At 44.2% G+C, this 19,223-nt stretch overlaps 1 protein-coding gene across 1 annotated transcript; it reads right to left on the bottom strand.

Annotated features, from left to right (window-relative positions):
* Positions 1 to 14,321: 14,321 nt before the first annotated feature.
* Positions 14,322 to 18,574, bottom strand: LOC116407951 (keratin-3, type I cytoskeletal 51 kDa-like). The gene is made up of 8 exons (XM_031894335.1): positions 18,009 to 18,574; positions 17,484 to 17,566; positions 16,585 to 16,741; positions 16,327 to 16,488; positions 16,116 to 16,241; positions 15,227 to 15,441; positions 15,060 to 15,148; positions 14,322 to 14,649 (listed from the first exon to the last, which is right to left on the bottom strand). Exons 1-8 carry the CDS (start codon positions 18,504 to 18,506, stop codon positions 14,633 to 14,635), a joined length of 1,347 nt encoding a protein of 448 aa, XP_031750195.1. The 5' UTR covers positions 18,507 to 18,574; the 3' UTR covers positions 14,322 to 14,632.
* Between the last annotated feature and the right edge of the window lie 649 nt (positions 18,575 to 19,223).

Genomic DNA, 19,223 nt, shown 5'->3' with positions numbered 1-19,223 from the left:
AAGGATACAGAAGGTCTATATCATAAGGATAGAGAAGCTCTATATCAGAAGGATAGAGAAGGTCTATATCAGAAGGATACAGAAGGTCTATATCAGAAGGATACAGAAGGTCTGTATCAGAAGGATAGAGAAGGTCTATATCAGAAGGATACAGAAGGTCTATATCATAAGGATAGAGAAGCTCTATATCAGAAGGATAGAGAAGGTCTATATCAGAAGGATACAGAAGGTCTATATCAGAAGGATAGAGAAGGTCTATATCAGAAGGATACAGAAGGTCTATATCAGAAGGATACAGAAGGTCTATATTAGAAGGATACAGAAGGTCTATATCAGAAGGATACAGAAGGTCTATATCAGAAGGATACAGAAGGTCTATATCAGAAGGATACAGAAGGTCTATATCAGAAGGATAGAGAAGGTCTATATCAGAAGGATACAGAAGGTCTATATTAGAAGGATACAGAAGGTCTATATTAGAAGGACACAGAAGGTCTATATTAGAAGGACATAGAAGGTCTATATTAGAAGGATACAGAAGGTCTATATTAGAAGGATACAGAAGGTCTATATTAGGATACAGAAGGTCTATATTAGAAGGGCACAGATGGTCTATATTAGAAGGATACAGAAGGTCTATATCAGGATACAGAAGGTCTATATCAGAAGGATACAGAAGGTCTATATCAGAAGGATACAGAAGGTCTATATCAGAAGGATACAGAAGGTCTATATCAGAAGGATACAGAAGGTCTATATTAGAAGGATACTGAAGATCTATATCAGGATACAGAAGGTCTATATTAAAGGGATACAGAAGGTCTATATTAGAAGGATAGAGAGGTCTATATCAGAAGGATAGAGAAGGTCTACATTATAAGGATACAGATGGTCTATATTAGAAGGATACAGAAGGTCTATATTAGAAGGACACAGATGGTCTATATTAGAAGAATACAGAAGGTCTATATCAGAAGGATACAGAAGGTCTATATTAGAAGGATACAGAAGGTCTATATTAGAAGGATACAGAAGGTCTATATTAGAAGGATACAGAAGGTCCTCCATAACTCACGGCTCTTCCACTGGGCCCCTTCCATCACTTCGGCCCCAGGCCTAACCCCTGTTACACTCTACACCTCATACCTCTTTCACCATCTCCCTCCCAGGGGAGCCCCTCGTGCTGCTACTCCATACTAGTTCCACCTCCTACTCCGCTACCCCTTTGCTCTAAAGAGGTTGAACAGGAGCTGTTCAAGGTAAAATAGAACACCCCTTCACTTCCTTCTAATTCCTAACCCCTTCCTCCGGTTCCCTCCCTCCTAGCCCTGTCATAGCCCTATCATTCCCCAGTTCCTGGCTTGCTCCCCTAGAACATTCTGGTCCAAGGTATGTTGTATTGGGATAGTGCTTATGTCCTTCTCAGAGGATTTAGGACTACTAATTCCCCCCCACCGACAAGCTTCGGAGGTTGTTCCGGACCTAGGACTTCAGCAAGCCTGTCCCTATTGGACGTAAAATCTGGAGCAGTGACAACATGTTTGGGTTGCCGCAATATGGCCTAGTTACTTTCTTTCAGATTTAGGTTTTAATGCTACATGGGTGTTATTTTTATTTATTTTTAATTTTTTCAGTTTATTGATGGCTGTATGACACTCTGTGAGGTATAGACTGGTGGGTGGTGATGTCATGATGATGTTTTTTGGCGCCAAAAGTTGTTCTCATATAGACAGAAACAAAAGGTCTTCTGCACTCACCCATTAGCAATATATACAGGGCATTAACCCATTCTGTGCATTAAGTACATTAAGATATGCCCTCCCCTTTAAACAAAACAAGGGACTGTTTGTCCTTATATTGCAATATATTCAAGCTGGGCAACTACCTAACACTCACCCTAAACTCACTCACCCTCGGTCTGGCCAGTCCTACACTCACTCACCCCCAGTCTGGCCAGTCCTACACTCACTCACCCCCAGTCTGGCCTGTCCTACACTCACTCACCCCCAGTCTGGCCTGTCCTACACTCACTCACCCCCAGTCTGGCCTGTCCTACACTCACTCACCCCCGGTCTGGCCAGCCCTACACTCACTCACCCCCGGTCTGGTCAGTCCTACACTCACTCACCCCCGGTCTGTCCTACACTCACTCAACCCCGGTCTGGCCTGTCCTACACTCACCCCCGGTCTGGCCTGTCCTACACTCACTCACCCCCGGTCTGGCCTGTCCTACACTGACTCACCCCCAGTCTGGCCAGTCCTACACTCACTCACCCCCGGTCTGGCCAGTCCTACACTCACTCACCCCCAGTCTGGCCTGTCCTACACTCACTCACCCCCAGTCTGGCCAGTCCTACACTCACTCACCCCCAGTCTGGCCAGTCCTACACTCACTCACCCCCAGTCTGGCCTGTCCTACACTCACTCACCCCCAGTCTGGCCAGTCCTACACTCACTCACCCCCAGTCTGGCCAGTCCTACACTCACTCACCCCCGGTCTGGCCAGCCCTACACTCACTCACCCCCGGTCTGGTCAGTCCTACACTCACTCACCCCCGGTCTGTCCTACACTCACTCAACCCCGGTCTGGCCTGTCCTACACTCACCCCCGGTCTGGCCTGTCCTACACTCACTCACCCCCGGTCTGGCCTGTCCTACACTGACTCACCCCCAGTCTGGCCAGTCCTACACTCACTCACCCCGGTCTGGCCAGTCCTACACTCACTCACCCCCAGTCTGGCCTGTCCTACACTCACTCACCCCAGGTCTGGCCAGTCCTACACTCACTCACCCCCGGTCTGGCCTGTCCTACACTCACTCACCCCCGGTCTGGCCTGTCCTACACTCACTCACCCCCGGTCTGGCCTGTCCTACACTCACTCACCCCCAGTCTGGGCCAGTCCTACACTCACTCACCCCCGGTCTGGCCTGTCCTACACTCACTCACCCCCGGTCTGGCCTGTCCTACACTCACTCACCCCCGGTCTGGCCAGCCCTACACTCACTCACCCCCGGTCTGGTCAGTCCTACACTCACTCACCCCCGGTCTGTCCTACACTCACTCAACCCCGGTCTGGCCTGTCCTACACTCACCCCCGGTCTGGCCTGTCCTACACTCACTCACCCCCGGTCTGGCCTGTCCTACACTGACTCACCCCCAGTCTGGCCAGTCCTACACTCACTCACCCCCAGTCTGGCCTGTCCTACACTCACTCACCCCCAGTCTGGCCAGTCCTACACTCACTCACCCCCGGTCTGGCCAGTCCTACACTCACTCACCCCCAGTCTGGCCTGTCCTACACTCACTCACCCCCAGTCTGGCCAGTCCTACACTCACTCACCCCCAGTCTGGCCAGTCCTACACTCACTCACCCCCAGTCTGGCCTGTCCTACACTCACTCACCCCCAGTCTGGCCAGTCCTACACTCACTCACCCCCAGTCTGGCCAGTCCTACACTCACTCACCCCCGGTCTGGCCAGCCCTACACTCACTCACCCCCGGTCTGGTCAGTCCTACACTCACTCACCCCCGGTCTGTCCTACATTCACTCAACCCCGGTCTGGCCTGTCCTACACTCACCCCCGGTCTGGCCTGTCCTACACTCACTCACCCCGGTCTGGCCTGTCCTACACTCACTCACCCCCGGTCTGGCCTGTCCTACACTCACTCACCCCCGGTCTGGCCTGTCCTACACTCACTCACCGCCGGTCTGGCCAGTCCTACACTCACTCACCCCCAGTCTGGCCTGTCCTACACTCACTCACCCCAGGTCTGGCCAGTCCTACACTCACTCACCCCCGGTCTGGCCTGTCCTACACTCACTCACCCCCGGTCTGGCCTGTCCTACACTCACTCACCCCCGGTCTGGCCTGTCCTACACTCACTCACCCCCAGTCTGGCCAGTCCTACACTCACTCACCCCCGGTCTGGCCTGTCCTACACTCACTCACCCCCGGTCTGGCCTGTCCTACACTCACTCACCCCCGGTCTGGCCTGTCCTACACTCACTCACCCTCGGTCTGGTCAGTCCTACACTCACTCACCCCCGGTCTGGCCTGTCCTACACTCACTCACCCCCGGTCTGGCCAGTCCTACGCTCACTCACCCCTGGGGGGCCACCACCGGGGTCAACTGATTGCAGCTGGGTGATCCCAGTGGTGGCCAATAGAAAAGGGCAACCATTTCTATATGTGTATCTGCACTAACCCACGTTTTATGATGCAGAGTGCACAATCAAAATTTGATCAGCGCTGCTCCCAAAGGCACCGGAATGCTGGAACATAGATAGTAGCACACCAATAACAGATATGTGTTTTTATTGAGATGTATGGCTCGTAAAGATGAGAGACATTAGCAGAAAATAGTCACCTCCCAAGCAGCAAGTGTTCTTAGCATCTTTATTTATAGTTAACAGATACCAAAGCAGAGGACATATAATTTGGGATGTGTGCGATTATCCCGCCCTTGTTCCAGTGCTAAACAGGCATTAGCCACTATTTGTATGTACCACGTTACACTGCCGCCTAGTGTTAGAATCATAGGAAGCAGCCACTCCAACGTATCAAGGGTCCAGAGGATGAGCCCTATATGTCCAACAAGCCATATGGTGTCTATCCTCTCCCACATTGCCGGAAGTCAGGTGTTTCTGCGCTGCAAGTTGGAGTGATATCCCCCCCCCCCTCACCCCCAGCAGCCGATCAGCAGAACAATGGGAAGGGAGCAAGATAGCAGCTCCCAGTAGGTATCAGAATAGCACTCAATAGTAAGAAATCCAAGTCCGGCTTGGGACTCCTCCAGTTACATGGGAGTAGGAGAAACAATAGGTTAGCTGAAAGCAGTTCTAATGTGTAGCGCTGGCTGAAAGCTCAGACTCAGGCACACTTTACTGCTGCGCTGCAAGTTGGAGTGATATCCCCCCCCCCCTCACCCCCAGCAGCCGATCAGCAGAACAATGGGAAGGGAGCAAGATAGCAGCTCCCAGTAGGTATCAGAATAGCACTCAATAGTAAGAAATCCAAGTCCGGCTTGGGACTCCTCCAGTTACATGGGAGTAGGAGAAACAATAGGTTTGCTGAAAGCAGTTCTAATGTGTAGCGCTGGCTCCTTCTGAAAGCTCAGACTCAGGCACACTTTACTGCTGCGCTGCAAGTTGGAGTGATATCCCCCCCCCTCACCCCCAGCAGCCGATCAGCAGAACAATGGGAAGGGAGCAAGATAGCAGCTCCCAGTAGGTATCAGAATAGCACTCAATAGTAAGAAATCCAAGTCCGGCTTGGGACTCCTCCAGTTACATGGGAGTAGGAGAAACAATAGGTTAGCTGAAGGCAGTTCTAATGTGTAGCGCTGGCTGAAAGCTCAGACTCAGGCACAAGGCACTGAGATGGCGCCTACACACCAATATTACAGCTACAAATACATTTGTTGGTTCAAGAATAAAAGTTTACATGGTAGAGTTTAAATGGCAGGCTTTACATGCAGTCATAGCTATAGTGCACACTGGATTGTAGGAAGGACTTGGATCACCGATGAGACACAGAGAGACCAGCCAAGCTGTACTGCAAAATTGGGTCAAGCTGTACAAGTCTCAATATTTGGTACAAATCTGATTGGATGCTCATTGAACATTACTGTCAAAACAGGTGGCCAAACCACAAGGCTGGATATAACTTGCATCAGGAAAGAGTTTATTGCACAAATTATGCAAAGGAAAGGAAACAACAAGAAACAGCACGACAGGCTGAGTCAGTACATACACTCACAGGTGGATCCATGTGTTCGGTTCCCGGATCTAAAGTCTCCCACAAAACGAGAAAGAAAAATACGTCCACCAATTCCCCCGAGGGGACTTCCAACTTCTTCTGTTTTCTCTTCTTCCTCGTGGGTGACACAACTTTCCAGACCAACACTTTTATTTTCTGTGGTGCTCAGGGCTGTCGCACCGAGTCTATGGGGAAAACTGCAACTGAATTTGGAGAAAAAATTTCCTCGAATTGAATCTCGTCCACAAGTTTTCACATGAGATAACTTTTTCTCACTAAATTGAATCTGGCCCAAAGTGTCTCTTCTCTTCCATTTTGCAGTAAGCCGGGTTTGTTCATGTATAATTAGTGATCAGTGAATCCATACCTTAAGTCTACTAAAAAATCAATAAACCATTTATCAAACCCAATAGGGCTGTTCTGTCCCCAATAAGGGGTAATTATATCTTAGTTGGGATCAAGTACAGGTACTGTTTTATTATTACAGAGAAAAGGGAATCATTTAACCATGAAATAAACCCAATAGGGCTGTTCTGCCCCAATAAGGGGTAATTATATCTTAGTTGGGATCAAGTACAGGTACTGTTTTATTATTACAGAGAAAAGGGAATCATTTAACCATGAAATAAACCCAATAGGGCTGTTCTGCCCCAATAAGGGGTAATTATATCTTAGTTGGGATCAAGTACAGGTACTGTTTTATTATTACAGAGAAAAGGGAATCATTTAACCATGAAATAAACCCAATAGGGCTGTTCTGCCCCAATAAGGGGTAATTATATCTTAGTTGGGATCAAGTACAGGTACTGTTTTATTATTACAGAGAAAAGGGAATCATTTAACCATTAAATAGAATTTTTAAAATTCTGAATTATTTGATTAAAATGGAGTCTATGGGAGACAGGCTTTCTGTAATTCGGAGCTTTCTGGATAACAGGTGTCCGGATAAGAGATCCCATACATGTAACAAAAAGAACATAACTTTGAGAAAACAGCTGGAAGGTTGGAACAGTTGTTCCAACCTTCCAGCTGTTTTCTCAAAGTTATGTTCTTTTTTTAGTTGTGTCAGGCTCAATACTGAAGCCCTGTGGAGCAAACACACTCCTAGTTTGGGGGTGAGGCACAATGAATGAATTCAACAGCACTTTAGTGCTCAACCCTCTCCTTGTTGCCTCTATGCAGAGCTGGATTTTGTATGTGTATTGAATGCTTCCCAGAAGTCCTGGATTCCTTGGTGGAAATGGGAGTCCATGTTGTAATTGGGGCGGTTTAGGTTGTGATGGATGAATAGGGGACACTGAAACCCCAGCCCAATGTGGCTAAAATTGTGTTAGTTTTTCAATTTATATATATTTATTTGATTTGTTCTCACAGTTTTGTTAAAATGGTCTTTTACGTCTTGGTGGATCCTCATAGGTAGTTTTTTTTGAGCTCTCATGTCCTTCAGCCCTTTGGTCAGGCCAGCACCCGGTGCAGAGTTCATTCCCATACTAACTGTACCAGTTTCCGGTGCTTTGATGGCTTTAATCTCCTGAAAGATGAGATGCCAAAATATATTATGTAAGTCTAATTATTTACAAAGGCACACCTAATTAGGTGTAAGTACCTAAATTGCAATCAATCAAATTACTTATAGCCAAACCCTACATCATCATGGTTCTTCTTGAGATAAGCCAGTTACTCAGTTATACTCTCAAGCTGGGGTTATAGCTCAGACTTGGCCAGGGGAAGATCATCCATGATCATTTCTATGGAGAACCCACTCACTCTCATACCTGTAGTAATTTTGTTTCCCCACAAGCATGATCCCACCATAGTATCCAAGGCTATTGTGATACTAATATCTACAGTTAGTATTAGTAGTTGTATATATAGTTTATGTATGTGAGTGTATAGATTGGTTAGTATAGGGTGTGTGTGCTGGGTTTACTTGGATGGGTTGAACTTGATGGACTTTGGTCTTTTTTCAACCCTATGTAACTAACTACTATGTAACTATGTTCTGTGCTTGGGTGCTATGTGTTGGGGCTTGACCAACACTTTCCATGATAGATTCAACTGTAGCACTAGTGGTTCTAGTGGTTTAAGTGTAGAAAGTTGAACTGACTAGTGATGAGCGAATCTGTCCCGTTTCACCATAAAATTTGCGGAACGGCAAGAAGATTCACAAAACCGCGAAAAATTTGCAAAACACATTTGTCACCTGATTTGTTTTTGCCTCCCACATCTTTTTTTGTCAACCGCGTCTTTTTTGGTCACCCCTGGGTTTTTTGTCACCCATGCTTTTTTTCTTACATGACCACGCCCCTTTCCCACACTACTGCACCCAATTTGATGCAACCACACCCTTTTTGTATGTGACCGCACCCTCCGTGCGCCCGGATTTTTCCACTGTGAATTTTCACGGAAGTTTCGCAAAACAAATTCGCCAGTGGCGAAATGCGCAAATTCACTGCGAATCCATTCCTGGCAACAAAAAATCATCACTAAAACTGATCTCTTAGAATTTCTCTTAGAAGACTTAAGGGATAAGTATGATGTACTTTTTTGACGTGTGCGACTTTTTTGACATGACTTATTCAATGCGACTGGGACTTTTTTTGATACAACCACAACTTTTTTGACACTGTTGCAACTTTTTCCTCACTCACTGTGAATTTTTTGCAGCAGCTTCAACAAAAAAATTTGTCATTGGTGAAATGTGCCATTTTGCAGCGAATCCATGCCTTCGCTCATTACTACGAGTGAGAGAATTATTATTTTTATATGAATGAAAGTAGACTGATTGTTAAATCCCCCTACCCCTTAGCACACCAGTACGGAGGTTAGTAAAGAGGTATTGGCGACCTTGCCTGTTTATATCCCACATTGTATTGCCATCTTGTGTTAGAACTATGGGATAGCACCCAATGTTAAAGGCATGAATCCATTCAGGTTCAGTATTCAAAGCTGAAATATTCTACAGTGAAATATTCGATGGAAAACAATGGTTTCTGTTAGCAGCCAAATAATATTATTGCTTCACTTCATTTCTTTAGTCTATTTATAATTAATTTTGTATGGTAACAGTTCATAAAGTATGTTAGAAATCACCTGTTCCTTCCCAGTAATAAATGCTTCTAAAGTGATTTCCTTTTTCTCTGTAATAATAAAACAGTACCTGTACTTGATCCCAACTAAGATATAATTACCCCTTATTGGGGCAGAACAGCCCTATTGGGTTTATTTCATGGTTAAATGATTCCCTTTTCTCTGTAATAATAAAACAGTACCTGTACTTGATCCCAACTAAGATATAATTACCCCTTATTGGGGGCAGAACAGCCCTATTGGGTTTATTTCATGGTTAAATGATTCCCTTTTCTCTGTAATAATAAAACAGTACCTGTACTTGATCCCAACTAAGATATAATTACCCCTTATTGGGGGCAGAACAGCCCTATTGGGTTTATTTCATGGTTAAATGATTCCCTTTTCTCTGTAATAATAAAACAGTACCTGTACTTGATCCCAACTAAGATATAATTACCCCTTATTGGGGCAGAACAGCCCTATTGGGTTTATTTCATGGTTACATGATTCCCTTTTCTCTGTAATAATAAAACAGTACCTGTACTTGATCCCAACTAAGATATAATTACCCCTTATTGGGGCAGAACAGCCCTATTGGGTTTATTTCATGGTTAAATGATTCCCTTTCTCTGTAATAATAAAACAGTACCTGTACTTGATCCCAACTAAGATATAATTACCCCTTATTGGGGGCAGAACAGCCCTATTGGGTTTATTTCATGGTTAAATGATTCCCTTTTCTCTGTAATAATAAAACAGTACCTGTACTTGATCCCAACTAAGATATAATTACCCCTTATTGGGGCAGAACAGCCCTATTGGGTTTATTTCATGGTTAAATGATTCCCTTTTCTCTGTAATAATAAAACAGTACCTGTACTTGATCCCAACTAAGATATAATTACCCCTTATTGGGGGCAGAACAGCCCTATTGGGTTTATTTCATGGTTAAATGATTCCCTTTTCTCTGTAATAATAAAACAGTACCTGTACTTGATCCCAACTAAGATATAATTACCCCTTATTGGGGGCAGAACAGCCCTATTGGGTTTATTTCATGTCTGACCCTGATACCTCATACCAATACATCATAATAACATAGAGCTAAAAAGGATTTATGGAGATGGCTACACTGTCTGACGCACGTTTCACTGTTATCAAGTAGGCACATTTGATCTGACAACCTTTAGAAACTCCTCAGAGTAGACACACATCTACATTAGACTTCCCACCAGGACCACTTTAAGGTACCAGTGGGCCCAGGGCAGAGATCTCATTGGTGGGCCCCCAGAGCTACCCCAAGGTATTTATAAAAGGACAACCTTTAAGCAGGAGAAGTTGGATCTATTAAGGTAGGAAATAAAGAAACAGCCTATAGATAGAAAAGGAGACATAAGATCCAGGTGTGGCCTAGACCAGCGTTTTTCAACCACTGTTCCGCGGCACACTAGTGTGCCGCGAGATGTTGCCTGGTGTGCCGTAGGCAGGGCACCAATGTACTAGGGGGGCACTGCTGCTGGGCACCAATGTACTAGGGGGGCACTGCTGCTGGGCACCAATGTACTAGGGGGGCACTGCTCTTGGCACCAATGTACTAGGGGGGCACTGCTCTTGGCACCAATGTACTAGGGGGGCACTGCTGCTGGGCACCAATGTACTAGGGGGGCACTGCTCTTGGCACCAATGTACTAGGGGGGCACTGCTGCTGGGCACCAATGTACTAGGGGGGCACTGCTGCTGGGCACCAGTGTACTAGGGGGGCACTGCTCTTGGCACCAATGTACTAGGGGGGCACTGCTGCTGGGCACCAATGTACTAGGGGGGCACTGCTGCTGGGCACCAATGTACTAGGGGGGCACTGCTGCTGGGCACAGAGTTAAATTTTTTAACATTTTCTAATGGTGGTGTGCCTCGTGATTTTTTTAATGAAACAAGTGTGCCTTGGCCCAAAAAAGGTTGAAAAACACTGGCCTAGACCAACAGTATTGCAAGCACATAACCCATAATCACAAATATCGGCATTTTATTTAACAAAAAACCCATAAGGAACATTCGCTCTAATAGAAGATTAATAGTTATGTTGAGCTCTTCCAGCTGCCATTTCTAGGGGATGCTTAAGTCAAAAGAGTACAGAATTGGTCACTCTGAATCCATTTGTAACCCATACACCCCCTATACAGATGCCCATTACTGTCTCATGTCTTAACTTGAACATCTCCAGAAAATTCTGAAACCACAGACCTTATTTGGCTTTGGAAATATATATCCCATAATACCCAAGCAGATGGTCAGTTTCTTACGGTTCCTGGCTAAACGGGTTGTGCTCGTATAGCTACGAACCAGACTGGAGTACTGGGCAGAATAAAGTTATATGAGGCAAGATCTCAAAAGCCTCAATTATTACAGGTACGTGATATATAAGATACAGTATTTCCATGCATTTCATATGAAGAAATACTCAGTTTAAAGATCCAAATGTGTCAATTTTTACCATTTGTCGATCTAAATTATCCCTGCTGATCCCATGATTGTTTTTCTTCAAACCCCAAAATTGCTGTTTAGACAACCCCTTCTGTTTTTGTATTCTTTTATAATATGTTTCTTCCAATTATCTTATTGCACGGACTAGGGTATCCAAGGCCCACCACCCACCCACCAAAGAGCCCACCATCCACCCACCCAACAAAGAGCCCACCACCCAACCTCCAAAGAGCCCACCACCCACTCACCAAAGAAACCACGACCCACCCACCAAAGAGCCCACCACCCAGCCACCAAAGAGCTCACCACCAATCCACCAAAGAGCCCACCACCCAGCCACCAAAGAGCCCGCCACCCACCCACCAAAGAGTCCGCCACCCACCCACCAAAGAGCCCGCCACCCAGCCACCAAAGAGCCCGCCACCCAGCCTCCAAAGAGCCCACCACCCAGTCACCAAAGAGCTCACCACCCACCCACCAAAGAGCTCAGCCTCCAAAGAGCTCACCACCTAGCCACCAAAGAGCTCAGCACCCACCCACCAAACAGCCCACCACCCAGCCTCGAAAGAGGCCACCACCCAGCCACCAATGTGCCCACTACCCAGCCACCACCACTCCCTGCTCCACCCCCAGCCACTGCCTTTCTACTCTGCTGCTGGGTTAGGTGGCAGGACCCAACAGGGATAGGGCCCATTGAGATTTTTCCCTTTATCCTGGTTATACTCACCAGTTTGCTCTAGAAGTCTTGGTTGCATCATTGAAATGATATAATATTTAAGTTTTAGACGATTCTATGATGATTCAATAATATTCTTCTTTTAGATATTGGGAAAGGTTCATCCTTCTTCTGTCTCTTCATCATTAGTTAAGCAGTCCTTTCCGATAGGCTGATTCAATCTGTTTGCCAGAGTATCCCCTTTCTTTAAATTTAATTTCAAGGTCCGGCTCAGTCTTTAATAGGAACAAATTTCTTCCTAATCTAAGAAGCTCTTCTGTGGGTAATGCCCTCCCTTGGCTGAGTGGGAGTGGAGAATTGAACTCGGAACCCCTGGAACAGATTGACATAATATGGATCCTTGTTGTTCTTTGGGTCTGTAAGTAGATTTTTTGGTTAAATGTGAGGCAATTAAAATGAAAGGTGGACTTTAATAACCTGATCCAAAATTCTCTTTGTTCAGTCAAACCTATTTCCTCTTTATTAAAAAAAAAATCAAAAATATTTATACTGAGATCTAATTGAGGAGTAATTCTTCCTCTAATGTCGCTTGGAACATGGCGTTCGTTATACTGACCTCCTGGGTTTTGAAAAGTGCAGGAATCCAATTCTTCTGCAATCAGTTTCATCTGGATGAAATTGATATTGACTTGCTTTTTCCATAAGGCTATAATTACCAGAGATTATTGACCTCCATGGAGGGTTTTCAATGTTCTTGTGTATTTTTGGAATAAGTAAAAGTCAAAAGCATCTTATCTCTTACACGCTCAAGATAGTCAAGAAAATAAATCAATATTTCGCCCACTGGCCTAACATATGTTTATGATTATCAAAGTAAATAAATGGGGCAATTTACAAAGAGCCCAAACCAAAGTGCAAGATCACTAAGGGGCGCAAAAGGGCACCACTTAATGCTATTGGTCAAAGCACCTCTGTCTGGGCTCTGATTGCGCTCTGCAGCTCACACCATAGGGCAGGGGGTAAGTACGGGGCCTCACTGTGGCCAGAATCTGCCAATGATACCAGGGCAGTCCAGATATTGACTTGCTTTTTCCATAAGGTTAGAAGAAGACTATAGGCAGAAGAGGCACGTGCCCAGGGTGGAACAGTTGAGGGGCTCTGGGTATTGACCTCTTCTGTTGTCTACCCCTAGTCCGGTCCCTGTCCCCCTTCACACCACTTTTACCTTTCCCAGCACGTTCCTTGCCCCTGTGGTCAAGAACGGGCTTGTTCATGTATGTTCACGGGGGGCTTTTGGGGAAAAGAGGCTGACTGGGTTGCCTAGGGCATCTGGACTATCTATGGGAAACTCTAGGTAAATCCTGCCAGCTCTTGGAATATAAAATCATGAACTTATGTTACTAAATGTCAACATGTTGTGCTGATGGCTGAATAAAGTTACTAGAAACTGATATCCCTGGCTTCTAGGTTGAGTTGAGTCAGTATTTGACACATAGGTCTTCTGAGTGATTTGCAAAATGATTACCAACCTACAGGGAGCCCAATGTACCACTTGTGTGTAACCATTTTCACAGTTGACCCTTTTTCATGGAAGATAAACATGGGCGAAGACAAGTATAATGTCAAACAGGGCCTTCTGTAGGCTTCCAGTCCCCATAGGGGCTATTAAATAGCCAATTATTGCTCTTATTGGCACCATTAGGAACCATTTCCATGCTTGTGTTGCTCCTCAACTCTTTTTACATATGAGTGTGGCTGACGGGTTAAAAAGATTGGGGATCTCTAGAGCAGTGATCCCCAACCAGTGGCTCAGGGGCAACATGTTGCTCACCAACCCCTTGGATGTTGCTCCCAGTGGCCTCAAAGCTGGTGCTCATTTTTTAATTTCTTGTAAGGAGCCAAGTTTTGGTTGCATAAAAACCAAGTATAATGTCAAACAGAGCCTTCTGTAGGCAGCCAGTCCACATAGGGGCTATTAAATAGCCAATTATTGCTCTTATTGGCACCAACAGGAACCATTTTCATGCTTGAGTTGCTACCCAACACTTGAATGTGGCTCACAGGTCTAAAAGGTCGGGGATTCCTGCCCTAGAGTTTAGTTTATATGGAAAATTAATTCTCAGCTACTCCAGCTTCACCTTTATGCCATAGGTTTAGTGCACCTTTGGATTTTAACGTGGATCGGCCATGACGCTCACACTAATAGACCAAAGCTATGCTGTACAAGCTGTCCGAGTCTCACAGGACATTACTTGATCACAAATTTGATCTGAGATGCTTCCTACATTGCTGTCCAAACAGGAGAAGCACAACAGGCAACGCAACAAGGATATAACTTGCATCAGAAAAGAGTTTAATGCACAAATAATGCAAAAAAAGACAGGAAACAGCAAGAAACAGAAAGTGTCCTTCATCGATCAATGGATTCCCCAGGTTCATCGATGGGTTCACTCCCCAATCATAAGCAGTCCCACAAAAAGAAAAGAAAGAAGAAAATATTATAATGGTAAGTGGAATTTTGGGGGGCCGAAACGGAATTTTCATGCTCTTTTTAACTTCTTTCTTGTTTTCTTCTTCCACTTCCACCATGGTGGGAGACACAGCTCTCCGGCCAGACGCTTGTTCAGGTTTGTTTTTCCACATTTAATGTTTCTGTTGACCTATTAGAGAAGAAACGTGTGTTGTCAGTAGTTTTAGAGGGTTTGTTTGAGACGCAATCAGTTCTACAGAACATGAAGACCAATATAAGACCAATAAACAGGGCCTCAATACACACAGGATTCTGCCGTTACATACTGGATATAAACTATTATTATTATCAAGTTCCAAACTGCTGTAAAATAGAAGGGTTCTCCATAGAAGCTCAACTAGACGCATCTGGATGGGGAACCATCACAATCCTACCACTGACACAAAATCAAGACACAGATTGAACAAAAAAGTAAAAATTCAGTAAAAATGAATTAATATGCTATAAATAAATGAATAAGCATGTGTATGCTATAATTTATATTGGGGGAAATGGTGATCTCTGTATATAACATCAACATGTATCCTAGAAGTATCTTACCGCTGCCTCGTGTCTGACTCTGCATTTGGTCTTGTCCACGTGTTTGACCTCCACGTGTTTGACCCTCTCCTTGGCTGACTTTTATGGCCCTGTAATATAAAGACAATTAATAAGAATAGCATACATCAATCCATAAACAACTCAGATGTGATTAGGACCATCCTTACCCTAGTTTATCCAACAGGGACTGGTATGTTTTGATCTCAGCCTCCAACTTGGTCTTCAGGTCCAAGAGCTGATCGTACTCATCCTTCTGGCACTCGGACTCGGCTCTGAGCTGCTCCAAATGCTGCTCTATGCTGGCGATGTTCTCCTGTATATGTGACAGTTTTGTGCAGAATCTTCCCTCGGTCTCTGCTAATTGCATCTCCAGGGATTTTTTCTACCAGTGGAAAAAAAAAAGAAATTGAGATTTTAGCTGCCATATATACTGAAAAGTAAACATTTCTGCAGAACTAGTCTCTTTGAATGTACCAAGACCAACAGCTTTTTAGGTGCTTATACAGGTATGGGATCCGTTATCCAAAAACCTATTATCCAGGTTTATTAAGGCCATCTCCCATAGACTCCATTATAAGCAAATAATTCTAATTTTAAAAATGAATTCCTGTTTTCTCTGCAATAATAAAACAGTACCTGTACTTGATCCCAACTAAGATATAATTACCCCTTATTGGGGGCAGAACAGCCCTATTGGGTTTATTTCATGGTTAAATGATTCCCTTTTCCCTGTAATAATAAAACAGTACCTGTACTTGATCCCAACTAAGATATAATTACCCCTTATTGGGGGCAGAACAGCCCTATTGGGTTTATTTAATGGTTAAATGATTCCCTTTTCTCTGTAATAATAAAACAGTACCTGTACTTGATCCCAACTAAGATATAATTACCCCTTCTTGGGGCAGAACAGCCCTATTGGGTTTATTTCATGGTTAAATGATTCCCTTTTCTCTGTAATAATAAAACAGTATCTGTACTTGATCCCAACTAAGATATAATTACCCCTTATTGGGGGCAGAACAATCCTATGCACTGATTTATTTCATACGGTACCTGGGCAAGTAGTGACTGAAGCTCAATTTCCAGACTTTGGAGTGCTCTCTTGAGGTTTGTAACTTCAGTGCTGCTTTCAACAACTACAGTCTGTCCTTGGTCTATTTGTTTTTTCAAGTCAGCGCTCTAAAAGTAATAAGAGAGTGATATAAATATATATATATCGTTCTATATTGTATGTGCACAAGATATTTCACAATTATTTTCTCACAAGCTTGTTGAAATTGTCCTCTGCTTCTTTGCGGTTCCTCTGAGCCAGATCTTCATATTGAGCTCTCATGTCGTTCAGCAATTTGGTCAGGTCGCTACCTGGGGCAGCATGCATTTCCACACTGACTGTACCAGCTACAGGTGCTTTGATGGCTTTAACCTCCTGAAAAATGAAATACCAAAATGGGTCTCTTAGTCTTAGTCTCTTAGAGAGGTTTTAGCACCATTGGTGGGATTGCTCAAGTTGCTTAAATCTTACCTCATCATGGTTCTTCTTGAGATAAGTCAGTTCCTCGGTGAGCCCATCAAGCTGAGATTGTAGATCAGTCTTGGACATATTAAGATCATCCATGACTTTATGGAGACCATTTATATCGGCCTCCACTGCCTGGGAAAGGACGTGCTCACTCTCATACCTGTCAAGAGTAATTTAACAATTTTAATAATATACATCTAGATGAGTTGTTGAACAAGCAGAATATCCAAGGCTATTGTGATACTAATATCTACAGTTAGTATTAGTGGTTGGATATATAGTTTATGTATGTGAGTGTATAGATAGGTCAGTATAGGTTGTGTGTGCTGGGTTTACTTGGAAGGGTTGAACTTGATGGACTCTGGTCTTTTTTCAACCCTATGTAACTATGAAGACAAGGTTCCTGATCATGTAGTCTGTACCCTCCACCATAATGAATTCTAGCTGACTCTTTGTTCTTTTACATGTAAAATATTATGGTTCTACTTTATACCAGTGCTGGTACCTGCTCCTTGTACCTGATCATGTTCCTTGTCAACCCAGCCAAGGGTTGGTCTTCAAGAGGCATATAAAGTTGCATATAAAATATTAATGTATAATTAAGTGGGTGTCTGAGGTAAGAACATTCTTTGAAGGCGTTCACTTGTGGTGTGGTGTGTGTTCCATAACAAGATCCCACAGGAATGTTAAGGTTCAAAGCAAATGACAAGCATAGTCCTCCTGGAGGCACCTACAGATGTTGCTGTCCTGCATGCATTATAATCATCTCCTAGGTCCTGTAGCGCTATAGGTTGGTGGGTAACCTATTTAATGTTGAAGTGAGCAGCCAATGGGGGGTTCTATAAAGGTTTAAACTTGTATGTAGAATCTATGTTTGTCTGTTTGTATCTATGTGAACTCACTTCTGCTTGAAGTCATCGGCAGCCAGCCGGGCATTGTCACATTGTAATAGAATGACTGCATTGTCCTTGGATGCTGTGATGATCTGCCAAATGGAAATGGGGAATAAGTTCATTATTCATTAAATACTAAGGCTTATACCCCTTTAGAAAATATATTGCAACATAACAGTATGCCTCAGAATATAATAATTCAGGTTATACAGATCATAGACTTGATTGCACCAGTGCAGCTCACTATAGCAACCAATCAGGTCTTTACTTTTCTAGCTATTGTAGACTGTTCAAGTCTAATTGTTGAGTAGTGGCTACTGGCAAATGTTCTTGAGAACATCAACATTCAATACATTGCCACCAAGTCAAGAAACGAGAACTTTGCTTTCCCTCTCTGCATTCTCAGTGGTAATACGGCAAATATCTCAGAGGTTTCATATATTTCATATCTGCACTATATCATAAGGCATACGGTCATACATAGAAGGAAAGCTCTGTTTGAAGAAGAAGAACAACAAAGAGACATAATAGTACCTTAACTTTAAGGTCCTCGATCTCCTTGTAATATTTGCTGTAGTCCTTTGGTGCTTCAGCAGGTGCTGGCCCATGTTTGTCCAACCATTCCTTAATCTTACGTTCAAGCTCAGCATTTTTTGCCTCCAGTTCATGGACTTTGTCCAGATAAGATGCCAAACGACCGTTGAGATCCTGCATTGCCTCCTTCTCATTACCGATGCCTATCGTTCCACCAGCACCACCACCGAAGCCACCACTGGCACCACCACCAAAGCCACCAGCGGCACCACCACCAAATCCACCACCATAGCCACCACCAAAGCCACCACCATAGCCACCGCCATAGCCACCGCCTAGAGCAGAACCATCAAAAGCAAAACCTCCTCCATAACCAGCTGCACCACCAAAGCCAACTCCAGCTGTTGAAGTGGAGAAATAGGCACCTCCAGCTTGACTGCCTCCATATCCTTGATTCCCTGACTTAGTCGACTGTTTGAAAGAAGCACTGTAAGACATATTGCGGAGACAAAGAGACACCCTTCTAGTGACAGAAAAAAAAGCTGCTGTGGTGAGTGCAACAGCCCAACAATTCCTACCCTTTATATATGGTACCCACAGGGTGTGTCGTGTCTAAATTTTTGTGAACCAGTCTACATTCCAAAGTATAGAGACGCCTCCGTCCAGATCAATTATATTTAATCATTAGCATCAATTTGCATTCGTGCTTAATTGTTTATTGCGTGATATGATTTGCTGGGTGGAGTAGAAGAAAGAGAATATCAATGAAGTATCGAATAGTCATCCTGTCTACACGGGCACTTTGTGCTTCTAATTTTACATAAAAACAGCTGGAAGACAAAAAGGCAGAGTAATTAAATATAATATATATATACGAACATCAAAGATTTGGTAATAATGCATCTAATGGATAATTTGACGAAGTTTGTAATTGAAACGGATAATGGATTAGGTGATTATCCTATTACCAAACATCGGGTTTTTATAATTACACCTGTTCTCAGGGATCTAACGTCGGCTGGGTTGTCTACGTTGTGATAATTATCGTCTCCTTTGGGGCTAGCGGGGGAACTGAGCTGTCTGTTCCAGGAATGGGATATTGATGACAAAGCCAAGAAGGTGAAATTGATGACTGGGATCTTTGGGAAATAAAGACAACTGTGTCAGCAATAAACTGACTTTGATCCTTTTCCTGCACACTCGTTGCCAATCACA

Source organism: Xenopus tropicalis, chromosome 10 (genome assembly GCF_000004195.4).
Source record: "Xenopus tropicalis strain Nigerian chromosome 10, UCB_Xtro_10.0, whole genome shotgun sequence".
Taxonomy (NCBI): Eukaryota; Metazoa; Chordata; class Amphibia; order Anura; family Pipidae; genus Xenopus; species Xenopus tropicalis.
The sequence above is the reverse complement of the archived record's forward strand: the minus strand, read 5'-3'. Positions and strand labels throughout refer to the sequence as shown.

Excerpts from the sequence above, each read along its gene's own strand:
- LOC116407951 (XM_031894335.1), bottom strand. The coding sequence starts at position 18,506 with ATGTCTTACAGTGCTTCTTTCAAACAGTCGACTAAGTCAGGGAATCAA. Across the intron at positions 16,489-16,584 it reads TCAAGAAGAACCATGATGAG|GAGGTTAAAGCCATCAAAGC; the intron begins GTAAGATTTAAG and ends TTCATTTTTCAG. Across the intron at positions 15,149-15,226 it reads TCCCTGTTGGATAAACTAGG|GGCCATAAAAGTCAGCCAAG; the intron begins GTAAGGATGGTC and ends TTTATATTACAG.